This window comes from Haliotis rubra, unplaced genomic scaffold (genome assembly GCF_003918875.1).
Source record: "Haliotis rubra isolate DU_JTF1 unplaced genomic scaffold, ASM391887v1 Scf70, whole genome shotgun sequence".
Lineage (NCBI taxonomy): Eukaryota > Metazoa > Mollusca > Gastropoda > Lepetellida > Haliotidae > Haliotis > Haliotis rubra.
This window is the reverse complement of record NW_025767413.1, coordinates 366,613-384,816: the sequence shown is the minus strand read 5'-3', so window position 1 is coordinate 384,816 and position 18,204 is coordinate 366,613. Positions and strand designations below refer to the sequence as shown.

The 18,204-nt window shown below is 37.7% G+C and overlaps 1 protein-coding gene across 1 annotated transcript in view; it reads left to right on the top strand.

Moving 5' to 3' along the window:
* The window catches only part of LOC124258739 (cubilin-like), a 41,128-nt gene extending 23,335 nt beyond the window's left edge, over positions 1-17,793 (top strand). Inside the window, exons 6-16 of the mRNA XM_046692821.1 lie at positions 1,651-1,796; positions 2,702-2,839; positions 3,786-3,867; positions 4,205-4,329; positions 5,341-5,514; positions 6,946-7,045; positions 7,403-7,530; positions 7,874-8,026; positions 10,220-10,292; positions 10,742-10,878; positions 17,723-17,793. Coding sequence (XP_046548777.1) covers positions 1,651-1,796; positions 2,702-2,839; positions 3,786-3,867; positions 4,205-4,329; positions 5,341-5,514; positions 6,946-7,045; positions 7,403-7,530; positions 7,874-8,026; positions 10,220-10,292; positions 10,742-10,878; positions 17,723-17,793 — 1,327 coding nt within the window. The remainder of the gene's footprint in view (positions 1-1,650; positions 1,797-2,701; positions 2,840-3,785; positions 3,868-4,204; positions 4,330-5,340; positions 5,515-6,945; positions 7,046-7,402; positions 7,531-7,873; positions 8,027-10,219; positions 10,293-10,741; positions 10,879-17,722) is intronic.
* Positions 17,794-18,204: the final 411 nt, after the last annotated feature.

The window sequence follows — 18,204 nt, the reverse complement described above, 5'->3', positions numbered from 1 at the left end:
TATGTAACGTATTTTCAGAATTTAGTTCTTCGTCATTCAGTGGAGCAAATGATATAACTTTTCTTAGCCTTGACAGCCTTGTATAAAAATGCATTTTCTGAAACGCTTCTATAAAGAACCAATGTTAAACTAAGATAACTCTCTGAACCGCATTTATCGTGACATATAATGTAGGTGACCCCAAATATGCCCTGCCATGTATATAGGCCTTTCGTAGTGTGAGTTACCTTTCACCAATGTGTACACGGATAAGTAGAATTGATAATACCAATATAGTTCTCTCAACTGAATGTTTTAACTATTGCTTAGTGATATTGTTTTATTTGATTCTTTTATTTGTATCAGGAACACAACATTTAGACGCTTTACGAAATTGTCCTTCGCTGCAGCCTTTTTTGGAAATAACAGAAAAATGTTACAATACACCTGTGGAGAAGTGTCATGTTTTCTTAATAATGTTAGTGTGTCACTCTGGCCTGCAAGGTTCCCTGCCGAATACATTCGCTGCGGACAGTGTCAACGTTTCCCAGAAGTCAGTCAATCAATACTTTATTGCATGAAAGGCCGTATACCCATATAAAAAAAAGATACATATTAACAATGGCATGTATAATCAACTACTAACTAACCAATTCTTTTCTCAACAAAAATACATTGTAAATAAACAGCGTTACTTTGTGTTGTTTCGAAAGTGCTTTACAGAAAGTTAAGGAAGACAAGAATTTAACATTGCTATGAGATAAAGGCAATTGTGGTCGTTATTTCTTACATTTTCATATACAGGACAAATAAACATTAAATGGAATTCATCTTCAATAATGTTATAGAATGGACATAATCTTTGGGTTTTGTCAATAGACAAATATCTCACACGGTTAATTACTAAATCATTAAGGCCTATTCTAAAACGTATAAAAGCATGGCGAACATTTATTCAGCTAAATAAGACTCAAACAACGACTTAAGAGGATATGAATCATATCTAGAACTTATATTTGTTTAATGGTTGAATGCCATTCCTGCTTAAACATATCTATAGCCCGCTTACGGAATATTTACATTACCAACTGTCTGTGATAACGACAGACCATATCTAAATAGTATGGTGCGAATAAGAGATTTCCAATTATTCTTATAAAGATGTGCAAGCATATTGGAGGCGTTTTAGGTAAACAATGTTCAGGCATATAAATCATTTCACACCAATATATTAAACGACAGTAAGATGATATGTACATTAGTAAGTCTCACACATTCAACATAAACCATAGCACTTAGTGTTGACAAACCAACATTTCGAAACTTTTTACAGGCAAGAATTGTTTTGTTGTATTTGTATGGTATAACACTCTTTAAAACCCCTTAGTTCAATCTTCAATGGTTTGACATGTCACATTTGAGGCAAATGTCTGAAACGCTACTTTTGTTGATTTCTTTACTCTCAATGTTATGTGCAAGCTAAATACGATGAATATAGTTACGAACAGACTTAGTTATCCAATCTATCTGATACAAAAAGGAAAAGCAAGTATTCGATTTCAGCAACGAACTGATACTATAATTTATCCAAATTGTGGATATGGCAAAGACGATTTGAGGGAGATAGTTCCTAATTTATCAGTCCGTGTCATCATTTAGCGTTCTTTTCAGGAATCTAAATTGCAAGTGGATTATTACATCAGCAAACGAAAACCATACAGTTCAAGTCAAATCAAGGAGACTAGTCTACTTTGGGCCTTCTTCACAGTCCTGCACGTGTGATGTCGTTCGTGTGTACAACGGAAACACAACTGAAGGTACTGTTTGCAGCTATGTCAGTACAACTCTTTATATCGTTGTATCGTTTGATTTACTTAAGTATACATATTGTCCTCCTGACACGGTACGTAAGTCCCAAAACTTTCAAAGTCAATTTAGCTCTGCCAAGCTTTTTTATCGTAGAATATTTGTTATTTTAAATTATGGCTCAGTTTTCCTCACATCGCCAGCGGCTGAAAGGATGGCGTAAATCCAACTAGGGTGCACGCAGGTAGCAAAGGTACTGTGATCCCTAGTATTGTGATCTACCTTCAGTTGTTGGCGATCTTTAGCCTGATTCTATATTGTATTGTCCAAAGATAAATGCTATTTGTTTTAACGTAGCATACTAGTTGTAATTCTAACTGTGATGATCTAGTTGTTTTCCTGTCCCTTGACGGCAGGATTTATAATATACGCATGGTCTTTATAAACGTCAAACTTGTTCTCGTCACGATATGGTTGACAGATTGCCGATGTGACGTTAAATATTAAGTCACTGACTACTTAAATATATATACATGTTGTAGGGCTTGCATGTTGTCAAAAGGCGACAGAGAATATATCTCAGCTTCATCGTCGTATGAACATTGACGGAAGAATTAAAGGGTGGATGGTTGGTTGGGTGGATGCATAGTCATAAAAAACGTAGCACTCAGAGATTACAAAATATCAACAAAAACCTGGTTAGGAGCTGTTATAATGGACCGGCGGGCACTGATTGTTTTGTAATGGTAACGAAGGTAAAACACAAAGAATACTCATATGTATAGAAGACACATAAAACATAAAATGTGCCCTGAACATAATGCTGATATCACAGAATGTGTGCAATGTTCTGTTTTGGTATAAAATAAAAGTGACCACATGATGAATAAGCACATTTACCCATGTTATATTTCAGCCGACCAATTCCTTGGTGAATACTGTTCAACACAGATGCCTAATTTCTATAGTTCAAAGAATTCACTGCTGCTGGTGCTTACAACCGATGCGAACACGACCAGCTTTGGTTTGCAAATGCAATATTCTTCAAGACCAGGTATAATGAACTAGATGTTATAGTTATGTTTTCTATGTCAATTACTCCTGTAACTGTGTACAATTACAACTGAATAATTTACGTCACAACTAAAACCGACTTGAGTTATGTTTCTGAAATATATTTATAATATTCGGAACACACGTGAGAGGCAATGTTAACGTTGATGATGTTTCGATTTTTTCTGTCACGAAGGTCGAATGTGAGTTGGTTATATTTACTTAGGAATGCGTACGCTCTGTGCCTGCAAGAAGGTAGAAATGACACACATTTCATGTAAATTATACACTGTACAAAGATACTCATCTTCCAAACTTTAAAGTAACCTGATAACAGTCAGTTGTCGTATTGTGAATCAACTTATTTTGTTTCAACATCATGAAGTTTATACATTATAACAGTTGGATACAAAAGATGGAATGATAATTTTAGTTTGGAATTCGATGAAAGTCCAACGTGATACAAGTCGTATACAGCACTGGTGTTGACAGTTCAATCAATAATGTAAATGCAAATGTGAGATTCGAATCAGGAGTCGCAGGATCTTAGAATACCTGGGATTTGCATCTACTTAGAAGAAGATGCTTCATAAGCCTTATGTAACACAAGCGGACCAAAATTCTCATTGGCTAAAATTAGTTTCGTAGATTTTGACATTCCTTTTCATTTATCTAGGATAAGTTTGGAATTCCATCCATGAAAGCCCAGCGTGATAGAAGTCGTAGATGTATAAACCACTGGTGTTGACAATTTAAACAATATTGCAAATACACATGTGACATTCGAACTAAGAGTCTCAGGATCTTAGTATGCCTGGGATTTACGTAGACCTACTTAGCGTTACACAATTAACTTTGGCATCAAGTAGTTTCCTACATTGTGACATTCCTTTATGCGAATTCAAGGAGGTGATTACCATTGTTATAAGAACATGTCCTTGTTTCAGAGGGCCACTGCAGCAGGACACATTCAATATATAACACCCCTATCTACATCCTATCACCTGGATACCCCAGTTCCTATGGCAGGTTGGTTGAAGCATGACACTTTCACATGCAATGTCGATGGTGCTGCATAACTTTGTTTCTTATGTTTTCACGAGACCAGAGTCAGAGAGGGTTATTCCCCGATAAAGGAAGGGTAAGTTAAAGTAAATACTTTTTCATAGCATCGCAAGGGGGGGTGGATACGTTTTTTTCTTGTGGCCAGATGTTGTGAAACTTGCTGAAACGTCAGCTGATTTAACACTTCAATTCCTATTGGCGTCGTGATATCAAAGTAGCACTGAACCCAACTCACTCACTTAACCACTCACTTCCTATTATATTGTGTGTATTTCAAGTTTGAATGATCATGTATATCCAGCAACCGGACATGTCGTATATACCTGAACGGCATTATCTCACCAAACATGAGACTGGACGTCCTCACTGCTGATATGGAGGGCACCTACCCGCAATGTGATACTGAATCGGTTCGACTTTTTGCAGGTACGTGATGTTTGTATCTTGCAATCTTTACTAAACACCGTAGTTTTGTCAGACAGTTTTCTTTGAGATTTACCATTAAGTCATATGCTCAAAGATAGAATTACTGATGATCGATCGTTGACCATAATGTGTTCAGAATTATTTAAAAAGTAGGGGACAATCAGCAAGGTGTCACATCTACTGATATTCTATATCTTTTAAAGGATAGATAGTTCAACAGTGTAACGGGGACAACTCACTCACTGATGGCATTGCAAATTGTCGTACCACTGAAGTGTGCCGCTTTAAAAATCAATTGTATTCTTCTATATTTGTTAACTGTCGCGGAGTGAAACCGGAAGGTGATGGTAACTCACTCACTCACTCACTCACTCAAGGTGTTCTGCAAGTAACAGTCACCCCACAGGCACAATATTACTGAGCCACCTACAAAGCGATCCTTCTATCAAACGTCAACGTGAACGCAACACTGACACTTTCTAGTGTAATTTTCGAGTTTTACCCTGACTATGTTCATGAGCACATGAAGCACAAAGTCGGCGTATCTGAACAAAATTTAATAGAACAATCACTTTCTGAATCTATATACAATCCTAACACAAAATCTCCCCTAAATGGAATATCCCCTGCTTTTTAAAAAGTACATATGGCAGTTCTTAAGGGGAATAGATTAATCACGTTCTAGGATATGTTCAAGAACAGGATGAGTTGATTCAACATGTGCTCCGGCTGTCTTTTGTATTCCAGTAAATGCAATAAACTAGGTTTATAACGAACTTTCTTGTCCCGGCCACTCACTGTATCTTGTTATAACGAAAGAACATTTGTGTCCCAACTGATTTCGATATAACCGCAGCTTTCTGACTGAATATTCTCACCACATATGTCATTGCTTGTGCTACATTCCAGGATTTTATGGTTTGCTGGAAGGATTACCCATATATGCATGTCTTACTTAGGATTACTCTGTATTCTGATCTTTACATGATTGAAGCGTTGTATTTCCTTTAGCCACAGGTGATATGGGAAGTAATTACCTTGCTGGGAAGATATGTGGAAATTCATCGATTTCCCCGATTGGTCCCTACTATTCAAACGGACTGTTTAAGGAAGTGGTATTCAAGTCCAACAGTGATACCAAAGGGATGGCATTCAGGATTCGTGTGTCTCCAACTTCACGGAAAGGTATGTACAAACTTATCATTTGGAGTGAGACGTTTAAGTGTTGTTTCTAAAAGGTAACGGAACGGCCAAGGACTAGTCGATAAGTACTAGTAGACAACGTACAAAAAGAAAATGGATGATGTCACCAGTCACAAAATGTGACAAAATAAATACAAGAGCTCGGAGACGAGGTTTAGTGAAAATACATCACAAGGACCTAACAGAGAGTGAATGTCGAAACTGGGGAAATGCGGAAGGATCACACAACAAGTAGATAAAGTTCCAATAACGAGTTTATTTATGAAGCACCGAACGGAAAATACAAGGTCTTGACACGATACCGACTGTCATGTTGACTGGACACTTTGCTCGTCACCCTGTGTCCTCGTGGCTGTCGTAGTCTTGCAGTACTGTATCCCACTCGCGATTTAGAACCCTGGGCTGTTAAACCTAATTAACTGTAGAAGAAACTTCGAAAATTGAAAGTGTGTGAACTTGCAGCAACAGGAACTAGATCCAGATAATGTAAACAATACATTCCGGAAGTCACGTGATCCGGAATGAATACTAAGGAGGCCAAACCCCCTACAGCTGTCAACTTGTGATACAAGTAAGAATGAAGCCAAACCCTAATTATAACTTACAGTGAAGTACGTATGTCTCGGCTTTAGACGATCCCAATACGCCCCTGTGGAAGAAACCCTTAGACTGTAACTTGATAATGTAAACATAGCAGGTCGGAATGACTTTGGATCGCGATGACAATCAGCGACTGTCAAAGCAGTCCTGGGATATTCCGTCGGAATGAATCCGGATCGACTGTCGGATTCTCGGAACTCTCAGGCGAAATCCGGCTGTCAACAAAGTTGAAAATAACCCCCTAAAAATCACTTATCCACAACTAGATATTAGAGAGCGGACCAAGTGTTAATAATAGCCTTGTTGATTACAAGTTATACAATAAAAATGTCTTATATATGTGAAAATGAGAATTTAGCTGTGACGTAACCCTGGAGCCCTACCTTGCTTGTCAAAGTCAAAATTGCCGCACCGACGCTAACCTTGACAGCTCTATTTATAGGTGACCTGGGGTCACATGGTACACAAACGTTACGTCAGAATATCCGAGATGGCGACTGTAAACATGACTGACGTTACTTGTGCTGGAATTTACTGTTATACTTGATACTGTAGCTTGGAAGCAGATTAAATAACGGTATGTCACCTTAATAAAATACAGCATGAGGCTGGTATCTTGGCTGGAATCACTTTGATGGCTGAGAGCTTGATTATTGCTGTACTTGAAGCCAAGATTAGACATGAATTTTTGTTACAGTATAATACTTGTACAGCCTTGAAAGTAATACAAATTCCCATATAACCTTATCAAAGTCAGATTCAATATCCACAAATCCCACCAAAAATTAAATACACTAAAGTCTTATATTTCAGTGATACCTCACCAATCAGACAATTGCGGGCCACAATTTCGCAATGCAACGGCACATCCGAATATCCTTTCTTCCCCCGGATATCCTGGCATGTCTGGATAGTAAGTCCACACATAACGTAAACATAAGAATATATATATGTTAGAATGCATTTAAGCTAGCCAGTTCTTTGAGACTGTACTTCGTTGGTCTGAAAACATGAACGGTCATGTTGTAGAAGGCATCGAAAAGTCATTGCACTGGAAACATGTATAAAGACACCAAAATGTATTTGGGCTGGAAACATGCAAATTTACTGTGCCGAGTTGTGTCCCTGAAGCCCCCTACCCCTACACCAGCACCCCAACCCACTACACACACACATACCAAGAATCTGTTCGAATCTGTGATTATGCGAATCTACCTGCAACGCCACTATGAACATACTTCTGTGACCCTCAACTCACTATTTGTTTCAGCGAAGACAATTGCATTTGGAAAGTGACGGCGTCTAACCCTAAGATGATGGTGCGCATCGTCGTAATTGACTCAGATGTTCCGTTTTTTGAGTGGGTCCGCTGCGATTACAGCGTCACATTTTACAACGGTAGGTAACTGCAGTCACACTAACAATAGTCTAAATAGTTCTTCGAAGAAAAATGCTTGATTGCGTTAACTTGAGTCTTGTACTATTGAATAATGCCATATAATCAACTTCCTTCAAGAAATCACTAAAAATATACGGCTGCGGGAGCGGCCATCATGTCATCCATCTCCCCTGTCATGTACGTACATACCTGCCTGTCAAATCGATTTCTTCAAAACAAGAGCTTTTCGTTTTAGATATTGCAACTACCCCATACAGATAATCATCACAGTATTGATTTAATCATTTGTCCTGACCTATTCTCAAAATAACTTTTCTCAGATTGTCTGCCATACTTTTCCAGGACCTTCCATCTTTAATGACACGATTTTCTCCTGGTGTGGCGATTCCAAACCAACTCTGCAGAGTACTGGATCAGCTATGACAATTCAGTTTCAAACACGTTATTATTCATCCGATTTGAAAGGCTTCAGACTCAAATATTTCACAACAAATGGTAATATGAAATTAAATATACCTTGCATGTACCATAATTACATGATCCATGTGTTTGCAAATACAATTGGTATTCTTGCATATGTATAGAACATTATAATATTAAATACATCAGCCAATCAGTCAGGTTCGTAAGTTACATGTTACATGAGATTAATGTTTCTGGAAACTTCATTCTTCCGCATATCAAATCCCTAAAAACTAAATGCCTGAAGGCACTCGATTTATTGAAAGTCGTGTCTAATTCAAGGTGGGGAGGAGATCAAGCTACGCTCCTACACCTTTACAGATCACTTGTCCGCTCGAAGCTTGATTATGACTCCATTGTATATGATGGAGCGTGTAAAAGCAACTTAAAACTCTTAGATTCAGTCCACCATCAAGGTCTGAGACTTTGTCTTGGGTCTTTTAGAACTTCTCCTATTGATAGTCTCTATGTTGAGGCTGATGAGCCATCCCTTACCCAACGTCGTATCACACTCTCTTTACAGTATATAACAAAACTCTATTCTAACGAGTCTAATCCTGCATTTAACTGTGTTTTCAATCCTTCTTATGAGGATTTGTATAACAAAAAGCCTTCTCTTGTTCCGCCTCTTGGTTTAAGAATTAAACCATTTCTTTCTGCTGCCGGCATTGAGCTGGAAAATATAGCTCCTTCCCATCTTCTTTCTTCTCCGCCTTGGCAATTGGTTAGGCCACAAGTTGACCTAACATTAACTACATTTAAAAATTCAGAAACAAATGAATTACAGTATAAACAAGAATTTAGTCAATTAAGAAATAAATATAATACATACAAATCCTTATTTACAGATGGGTCCAAGGACGGTGGCGCAGTGGCATGTGCCACTGTCATTGGATCCAGAACAATATCTTCTAGAATACCCGATAACAGCTCTATATTTACAGCAGAAGCAAATGCCATATTAACGGCTCTTAAATATATTCAACGACATCCCAAACATAACCAGTACATAATCTTTTCCGATTCCCTTTCATGTCTTCAGGCTATTAAAAATATTTCTTGTAAACATCCACTTTTATTAGACATTATTGAATTGTTTAATGAGCTTGCTACTGGCCAGTGCGACATCGTCTTTTGTTGGTTACCCAGCCACGTTGGCATTTCTGGGAATACCATGGCTGAAGTTGCTGCCAAGGCAGCACTCAACAAATCTGTGACACCACTTCTTATTCCATACTCTGATTATAAAGCTAGCATTAGAACATACATCCGCGATCTGATGCAGAAGAAGTGGGACGCCCAAGTAGGTATTAATAAGTTACATGCAATAAAACCCTATATTGGTTACACCTACTTGGGTTGTCAGTCCAGATTTGAAGAGGTCATTATGCGACGATGTCGCATTGGCCATACCAGATATACTCATGAATATTTATTGAAAGGCGAAGATCCTCAGTTTTGTATCCCTTGTGATGAAGGATCACAGTCACATGTCTTGCTTGACTGCATTGAATATTCCATCACAAGGGATAAATATTTTAATGTCAAAACATTGAAGGATCTTTTAATAATGTTAGTTCTCATTTAGTTATTGCCTTTTTAAAAGAATTAGATTTATTAACAGATTTGTAAATAGCTAAATATTTTATGATTGGAAGTTCGAATTAGTAACTCAGATTGTTAGTGGCTGTATCTTCGAGGGGGGTTAAAGTACTGTAAAATTATTGTCCTCCCGAGAGGGTACGTAAGTCCCAAAACATTCAAAGTAAATTTCAACTTTCCATTTTTTAATCGTAGAATATGTGTAATTTTAACGTATGGCTAGATTTATCTCAATTGCTAACAGCTGAAGGTATGATGTAAATCCAGCTAGGGCCCATGCGGGAAGCAAATGTACTGTAAGTCCCCATGGTCTCTAGTATGGTGATCTAACTTCAGTTGTTAGCGATCTATAGCCCATTTTTATATTGTGTTGTCCCCTCTAGTTAAAATGTTTTAGATTCAATTACTAGTTTTACATGTATATCTGTGATAATCTAGTTATTTTACTGTCCTTCGTCGGCAGAATTTTATCATTTCACTTAAATTGTTGATAGATTTATAACTTGCTTTAGACACGATATGGCTGAAATATTGCCGATGTGACTTAAAATCTTAACTCACTCACTCACTCACTGGAAACTTCACTGGACAGGCAATGTAAAATTGTTCATGAATTTCTTTCAGAGACATACAGATGCGGAGGGACAGTAAATGTTACGACGGTTGGGAATAGAACCTTGACAGGGCAGTATGAGAAGTAAGGAAGTTTAAAACGTCATACCAATGAACCGGTGTTTCAGAAATTGCTGTTAAATAGTTAGAATTTTTGGAGGGCGGTGAGCCACCCATCACAAACAAACGCCGAGGGCGGTCAATCATCTCTATAAACACTGACACATATCCACAAGTCAAAATAGGGCAGTACATTGAACACATCGATATTGAATCTGTTATTAAAAATGTCATTCTTATCGGGGATTCGGTGTCGGGAGTCTTAATGAGTGTCGGGAGTACTGTTGAGATCCATATTCAGTTGTCAAGACAGAATTTATAATGATCATGGTATAAAATCATATGGAAAAGGTGAGGGCAACAGTAATTTGCACCATTAAAACGAGGAATGTTAAAAAATAATCATGGAACAGCAAGATGGACAGGGAACACTGATCCTTGTGATGTACTGACGGTTGAATGTCTAAATTCCAGTTCACAAGATTGCCACTGGACAATACATGCCCCCGCCAACATGGCCATCCAGGTCAAAGTGACAAATTTAAATCCGTATGTTAAACCAATGGCACCACCCAAAACATGTAACGCCGATTACGTGGAAATTTACGATGGTAAGTTTTGTTTTGAGATTCTGCTGAATGCCTTGCTGTCCTTGCCTAAGTATTGTAAACCTCTAGGAATTCCGCGTTAGGCTTAAGCTTGGTCCCCAGCAATTGACATTATAGCCCAGTAGAAATTGTATGAAACCCGGACATTTAGTATAACAAGCCAGTTTTATGACTTAATGAACCCAAATAAGGTACTTGTTCACCATGGAAACCACAACCAAAATCAACCTTGGGGAAATTGTCATTTTGGGGCAATATCCTAAAAAAGGATGAGAAAATTGTTAAATATGTTTTTAAAGAATTAAATTTATTATAACAAGCAAATTTTATGACTAAATGAACCCAAATAGGGTACTTATTCACCATGGAAACCACAACCAAAATCAACCTTGGGGAAATTGTCATTTTGGGGCAAAATCCTAAATAAGGATGAGGAAATTGTTAAATATTTTTTAAAAGAATTACATTTAGTATAACAAGCACATTTTATGACTAAATTAACCCCAATAGGGTACTTGTTCACCATGGAAAACACAACCAAAGTCAACCTTGGGGAAATTGTCATTTAGGGGCAAAATCCTAAAACATTTGAGAAAATACATAAATAATGTCCTAAAATTGTATTCAATCACATCTTGGTTTTAGCACAATCTGTGTTGGCACTTGGGTAATTAAAACTGTAAGGATTTTGAATCAATTATTGAATTGATTAATGTCAGTTTTTGGCCAATTGCTTATAACTACATATTTGAAACTCATCTGTAATTTACATTGTACATGATGTAAATTTTAATAACATCAGATACATCAGCAAAAACATTTAATCTTGTGCTTACCAATAGTGTAACAAGGTTATTTGACTTTCCATGGAGTTACTCTATGTCTTACCATCAGAATCCACGCAGACTGTTGGAGGAGGATTCAAACAGTTCCCAGAACATTTACAGTGTATGCTGCATAGCATTCGTCTCTTCACACAGCTGCACGAGGTGCAGGATACCTCCTCTTGTTTACTGCAGGAACACCGGACTTCACGAAGGAGGAGCAGCTGGTTTATCTGTTATCGTTGGCACAACAACATCATCGACTGATTTGAATCCAAACCTATCCCTATCCATTGCAGTCTGTAGGTGTGTCCATGTAGCTACTTGATCGTGGTCCCTCAAACAGTGAAAGTAGCATGCTCGGCTAGTTGGAGGCATCTTCACTAATGGGACATATTTTGACGAGATGATATTGAGGTACCGCACTTCATCCAGAAGTCGGTTTTCTCCTTGATATAAGAAGGACACATATTTCTCTCCAATTGCAGCAATAGTTTCTTTAGGCGTGGCTGTGTTTCCAAACACCTTTACTTCTCCTTGAAGTTCCTCCGACTGCTGTATAAGTTTGAAGTGTTTGACTTTGCCCATGCCAAAGAATGCTGATGTCGTATCACGACCTGACATAGCATGGGTGAATGGAAGACATTGGCATATATTGTGACCTAATGATTGTCGCCCTCTTGTGACAGAATATTTGAGTGTTTTTGTCTTCATAAAAGTATCCTGATGCATATCAATACAGTTGTGGAGCAGTAGTACCAGAACATCTGTGTCATCTGAACACACACAAACAGGATGCTCTAGGGCCGTTGTCAGTGCTTGCTTAACAATCACAACATCTTCTTTTGTGGTTATAACCTCATAGCTTTCAAAAAACACATGAACTGAAGGACTGTTCTTTGCTTTTGCTGAAACTATTTGACAGAATGATGAGCATATATCTTGAAGCAATCCAACCTTTGGCCACTGCATTTGTTGCAAAAGGGCACATCCATCTATGACAAGTGCTGTATCCCTGCCAGGATCAGAGGCGATGATACTGGACGAAGTTTTGAAATGTGCCTTGCAAGCTGCGACTTCTCGCATTTCCGCTTAGTACCATCATCATGAAATAGTACTGGACACACTGCAGCCAGCTCATATGCAAACACCGTTGGTTTTGGAGGTCCTGTCAAACACGCAAGTGATAACAAACGTTGGTACACTTCTGATGAGGATATATGAATATCATCATGACCAATTTTCAAGGCTTTTCTCATCACAGCAAATGTCACAGTTTGATCACATTTTTTCAGGACAACATCACCGAACTTCTGATGGGACATTTAATTTTCTCCAGTTGTTTTGTTCTAATCTCCAGTGCTGTGTTTATTTTCACAGACTTGTCAGCAAACATTCCCGTGGCAATATTTCGAAGCTGGTGGTGAGAATCTTTGGAGTGAAAGAGGTTGTGACTTCTCAGATAGCCCTCACAAGTGTGCATGTTTTGTAGGTCTTGTTTGATGTGGCCTATATTGACCTCCTTGTGCTGCTCTGACCAGGATCCACTTTGAGTGTTGTCCAAAACAAGTTCTCATTTCATCTTCTTGTGAAGTTTCCTTTTTCCATCTGTACCTGCAAACAAGGACACAGCTTTTGACAATCCTGCAGATAGAGTAGACAGCAGTTGTAGTTGTTGTGCCCTGCTGCTGCGAAAAAAGGCAACATTTGTGGGGAAGTTTCGAGATGGAGCTTCCAGTTCCCAGTCCGTTGTGCTCTGATGGAATTGCGCACTACTGTAACAAATTCCATGAACTGAATCCATAATTTGCCAGTTCTTGACTCTTGAAGCTTGCACTTTTATTGATCTACAAACCGAATAGTGTTGAATACCTGGATCATTCTTGACATCTTCATATGTCTTCTCATTTTCCAGAACACTAACATGCAAATTTTGAGGTTCTTGAAGTCTTATATTGTTTTAAGACTCACTCCGTATTTCATTTGTTATTCCTTGATTGAAGTCAATTTTGCTTGATGACTCTTCTGGACTGAGAATGATCATGTGAAGGCCAGCATCTGTCAAAAGACATGCTCCCAGAGCTTTTGTGTAAGCCTTTCCTTCCATCATCTTCGGAATAGACTTGTTGGCATATACAGTTGCCCACACATCTTCAAGACCACTGTCCTGCATACACTTACACCCAGCGCCAAGAAAGGACATCAGTTGGTGGAATCCACCCAGGCGTAAAGACAGATGTTTGAATCCTTTAGGATTGTCAACCTTTATTTTATACGCCTTTGCAAAAAGAGCTTGGTCAAATGTAATTTGACCACAACACTGGCCAGATTTTCTTCTTTGGAGATCTACAAAAGTCATTGTACTATAAACCGCCTCCATTGTCTGTGGATTTAATGGGATGATAGGATTGTACATTTCTGAAGAGCAAACAACTGTACCATCTGTGACCTGAGACATAAAACCCTGCCAACTTGGAGATGAGTTGCTCAACAAGCGGGACACTATCCACAGCATGTCCATACTTTGGGAGTGTGTCATAGAAAGATTGATCGGCTGCAGCTCCTCAAACACAACTTTGGGCAGTTGACTTCTGACTGGTTGATGGTAGGGTTTTATGAGTGTACCAAAGGCTCCTGATTTCATAATCTCAGCAGATGTTACTTTCTGTCTGGGGATGGAAATTGTTTTACTTTCTTTGGGTGTTTGACAAGTTATTATTCCCATTACATGTGAAGTATCTTGTCCATTTAATGTATCTTCATGCTGATCAAAGTTGTCTGCGATCCATTGGCAAAATCCGGAAGCAGGCTCAGTTGATTGGTTGACGTTATCTTGATTGAGAGCAGCCGATTTCTCGAAGTCAATGACTTGATCAGTGTTGAGATGTATAACTGTCCTGAAGCCGTCTGAAGTAGAACATGACGTAGAGAAATGATAAGAAGTCTCTCTTTGGCAAGAGATGATGGACTGCTTGACCTCAGTAGAATTCTTTCAATGAGACTGAGGAGAAGCGGCGGTACCTGCTCTTCAAGTTTGTCCACATTGATGTCACTGGGTGAAGGAGTGAGTGAGTGAGTGAGTTTAGTTTTACGCCGCACTCAGCAATATTCCAGCTATATGGCGGCGGTCTGTAAATAATCGAGTCTGGACCAGACAATCCAGTGATCAACAGCATGAGCATCGATCTGCGCAATTGGGAACCGATGACATTTGTCAATCAAGTCAGCGAAACTGACCACCCGATCCCGTTAGTCGCCTCTTACGACAAGATAGTCGCCTTGTTATGGCAAGCACATGGGTTGCTGAAGACCTAATCTACCCCGGATCTTCACGGGTCCACTGGGTGAAGCATATTCTTGGGTCGAAGATTCATCCTGAACTTGAGTCCACTTGCTTATTTCATCTCTGAGAATGGATCCAGCTTTCTTTATAATCTTCTTATCTTCAGTTTCCTTTTGTATGTCAGTTTTAGTGTAAGATCCATGAAGAATGGAAGATGCTGTACTGTTGAAAGTGATAACATTTGGTTTTCCATCTATCTCAGAAAATGTTATTTGATCTCCAAATGTATCAATCAGTCTCCTCTTGAGGTGTTTTATGGAATATGGTTCAGTTTCAGGAGATAGATAGGATGAAAGTTCCTTGTGCACATCTTGGATTGTGAACTGCTGATAGTTATGATTATCTCCACAAGCCATTTGTACAACTTGATAAAGGCTCTGTTGTGTCCTGGTCAGAGTTACGTGAATTGGTCTTGCTTTGACTGTGTTTGGTGTTCCCGGGGCATGTAAATACCTGAATACCTCTATGGTATGTGGCCTCAACTGCTCTAATATCTCCTGCATACAAAATACGGGCTTTGACAGTTGATGCATCATCATCTTGTCTTTTACTACAAACATCTAAGAGAGTTTCTTGAAGAACATATTTTTTTGTCATTATTTATGATTTCAACGTTGCTAACATCATTACGGTGAGGATGTTTTTGTAGATCGATGGAGTCAGATCAAGAAACAAGTGTCAGAATCAAAATTATTTTCTGAATTTCTTAGGATACGAATAGGAGTGATGGACTGAGCTGCCTTATCGTTTTTCTTTGCAGTGTATGATTTTCTACAATTTTCATGAACGTGATGATTGTCTGACTGTGAAAGATATTCATGCAGGTCATCCTTTTTTTGTTCAGAAACACTCAGCAGTGAAAGAATTCCCTTGCTTGTAAGCTTCACTGTAGCATCAGGTTTCTTACAAATGATGCAGAAAGACATGCCTGAAACATTAAAAATTAATTCATGAATATTTCAAATGTTTTCAAAATCATCAAAATTTTACTTATATGAAGGATCATTTTACTAGTCAACAAGGAACAGTTGACTTTATTTGTTTGATATGGGAGGTAACTCTTATAGTTTTAGAAATATGGGCATAACAAAATGGTATGAGCTGAATTTCTATGTTTTGATGATTCATCTTTGTCTTTTAGAAATGGTAAACTTGTAAATATTTTCATTAATTTATGTACATATTTTAAGTTTTATTGAAAATAAATTGTAATGGCATCACAATTTTCACTCACTTAGTGCATTCGGTAATGTTTTTCTAATTTCATTTCTTAATTAATTCATAATTTCTATTAAATTTTGGAATTATTAAAACTTGGAATCCTACTGTTTTGCAGGTGTAACATATCTGCTTTTCATTGGTACTTTGTGAACTAATTCTAATATTTTAACAGATCAAGTAGACAAATACACCAAAATAAAATAAGCCTATCCAAATCGGTTTTCATCAATATACGCATGGTAACCATGTATTGTGTAGTGAACAATAATATTTTCATTGATAATCTTTATTTGAAATATGTTTTAACTATTACTGACTACAAGTTACTCAAAGATTTAATTATCAACAGACGCTTTCATATTATGTAAGTGAGTCGGAGGGAAAATAGCATCAGTAGGAGTGCATTGGTAGTTTATGAAGTGGTTCGATATATTTTTTATATAATTTTTTAAGGTAATATTTCATTCTAGATTTGATTGCATCTGTCTCCTAGAACATCCTAAACATCTACTCCATCACCATGTGACAAGAAAAACTAGTAAGAAAACCATAATATTACATGACCTTGAAGCCTAAAATTTAAAACATCAAGTCTATCTATCTTGTTCAAAATTTCATTGATCAAACATGACTATTTTGAAGTTATTTCTCAATGTCTTATGTCTCAATGCCTTTTAACAGTTGTCAAAGCTTATTTCCCCATGGAAACTTTCTTAAAACTCACAGTACTTACCTTGTATGTCAAATTTCACCGCTTCAAAACTTCTGTTGTCACAACAATGTCGGCCATTGTTTGCTGTTACTATGAAGGGAGATAATATTAGTCATACAACTGATGTTATATGTACGAAACCTCAGCACATCATTGAGGTACATTTTCAGGTGGTCATAACTTTTTCTGCCCAAGTTTGATTTGGGTTGGGGTTTTTTCTCAGCATCACAGGAACCTATAAATCATTTTAAGACACAAATTTGCTTGTTATACTAAATGTCCGGGTCAACTTTATTTCATGTCGATTTCTACTGGTCTATTAAACAATTCGACATAATGTATCGATCAGGTTGATCGCTTCTTCGCTTGTCATCTTGGCGGCATATATTGTGACTCACAACAAATACATCACAGTACTGGTTGGCCCAATCAAGACTCCGTCATTTATAGGTCACCGATATGTAACTAGGACGTCAATGAATGCGGCACCATAATACAAACATAACGATTGTTAGGTGTGATTTATCACATTTTGATCTTAACATCGTTGATATTGCATTAGAATAATTTTCGTAATTTTGTTCATTACAAAACGTTTATGTACACGTGTTCAAGTAGTGACTACTGGGTAACACTCATATCCATGTATTAAAACAAATGGCAAGCAATTTAAAATACTATCAGTGCAGTGTTGTATTTATACCTATATTTTACCAATGAATGTATAACATATTTAAGTACCTACAGGCAGTTTTGACAACATCAGTTCGAGTACCGGGAAGTGGTGTGGTCAGTACAGCGAAGGCTTCATCAATTGATTCGGTAACCTCCCATTACCCCCTACATGCCACTACCCCTACAGCTTATAACAACATAGTTTATGGTCTGTTGCATAACTAATCTCCTGCCTGTTACCTATTCCATACAGTGGACTGGTCCACTTAAGATGCACAACATGACACAAGACAGATTTTAAAAGTGACTTTAATACATGTGTTATCACAAAGTACCACATCATTGAGATCAATTGTCAAGTTTTTCAGTCTATTTACATTCAGTGTTTTAATCATCTCATCTCATATCACATCAGGATAAGAGAAAAAACCAAATTATTACATTATCAAAAGTGTGACCTTAATACATCACACATTGAGATCAATAATTGTCAAGTTTTTCAGTCTATTTACATTCAGTGTTTTCATATCATCATATAAGGATGAACAAAAGAT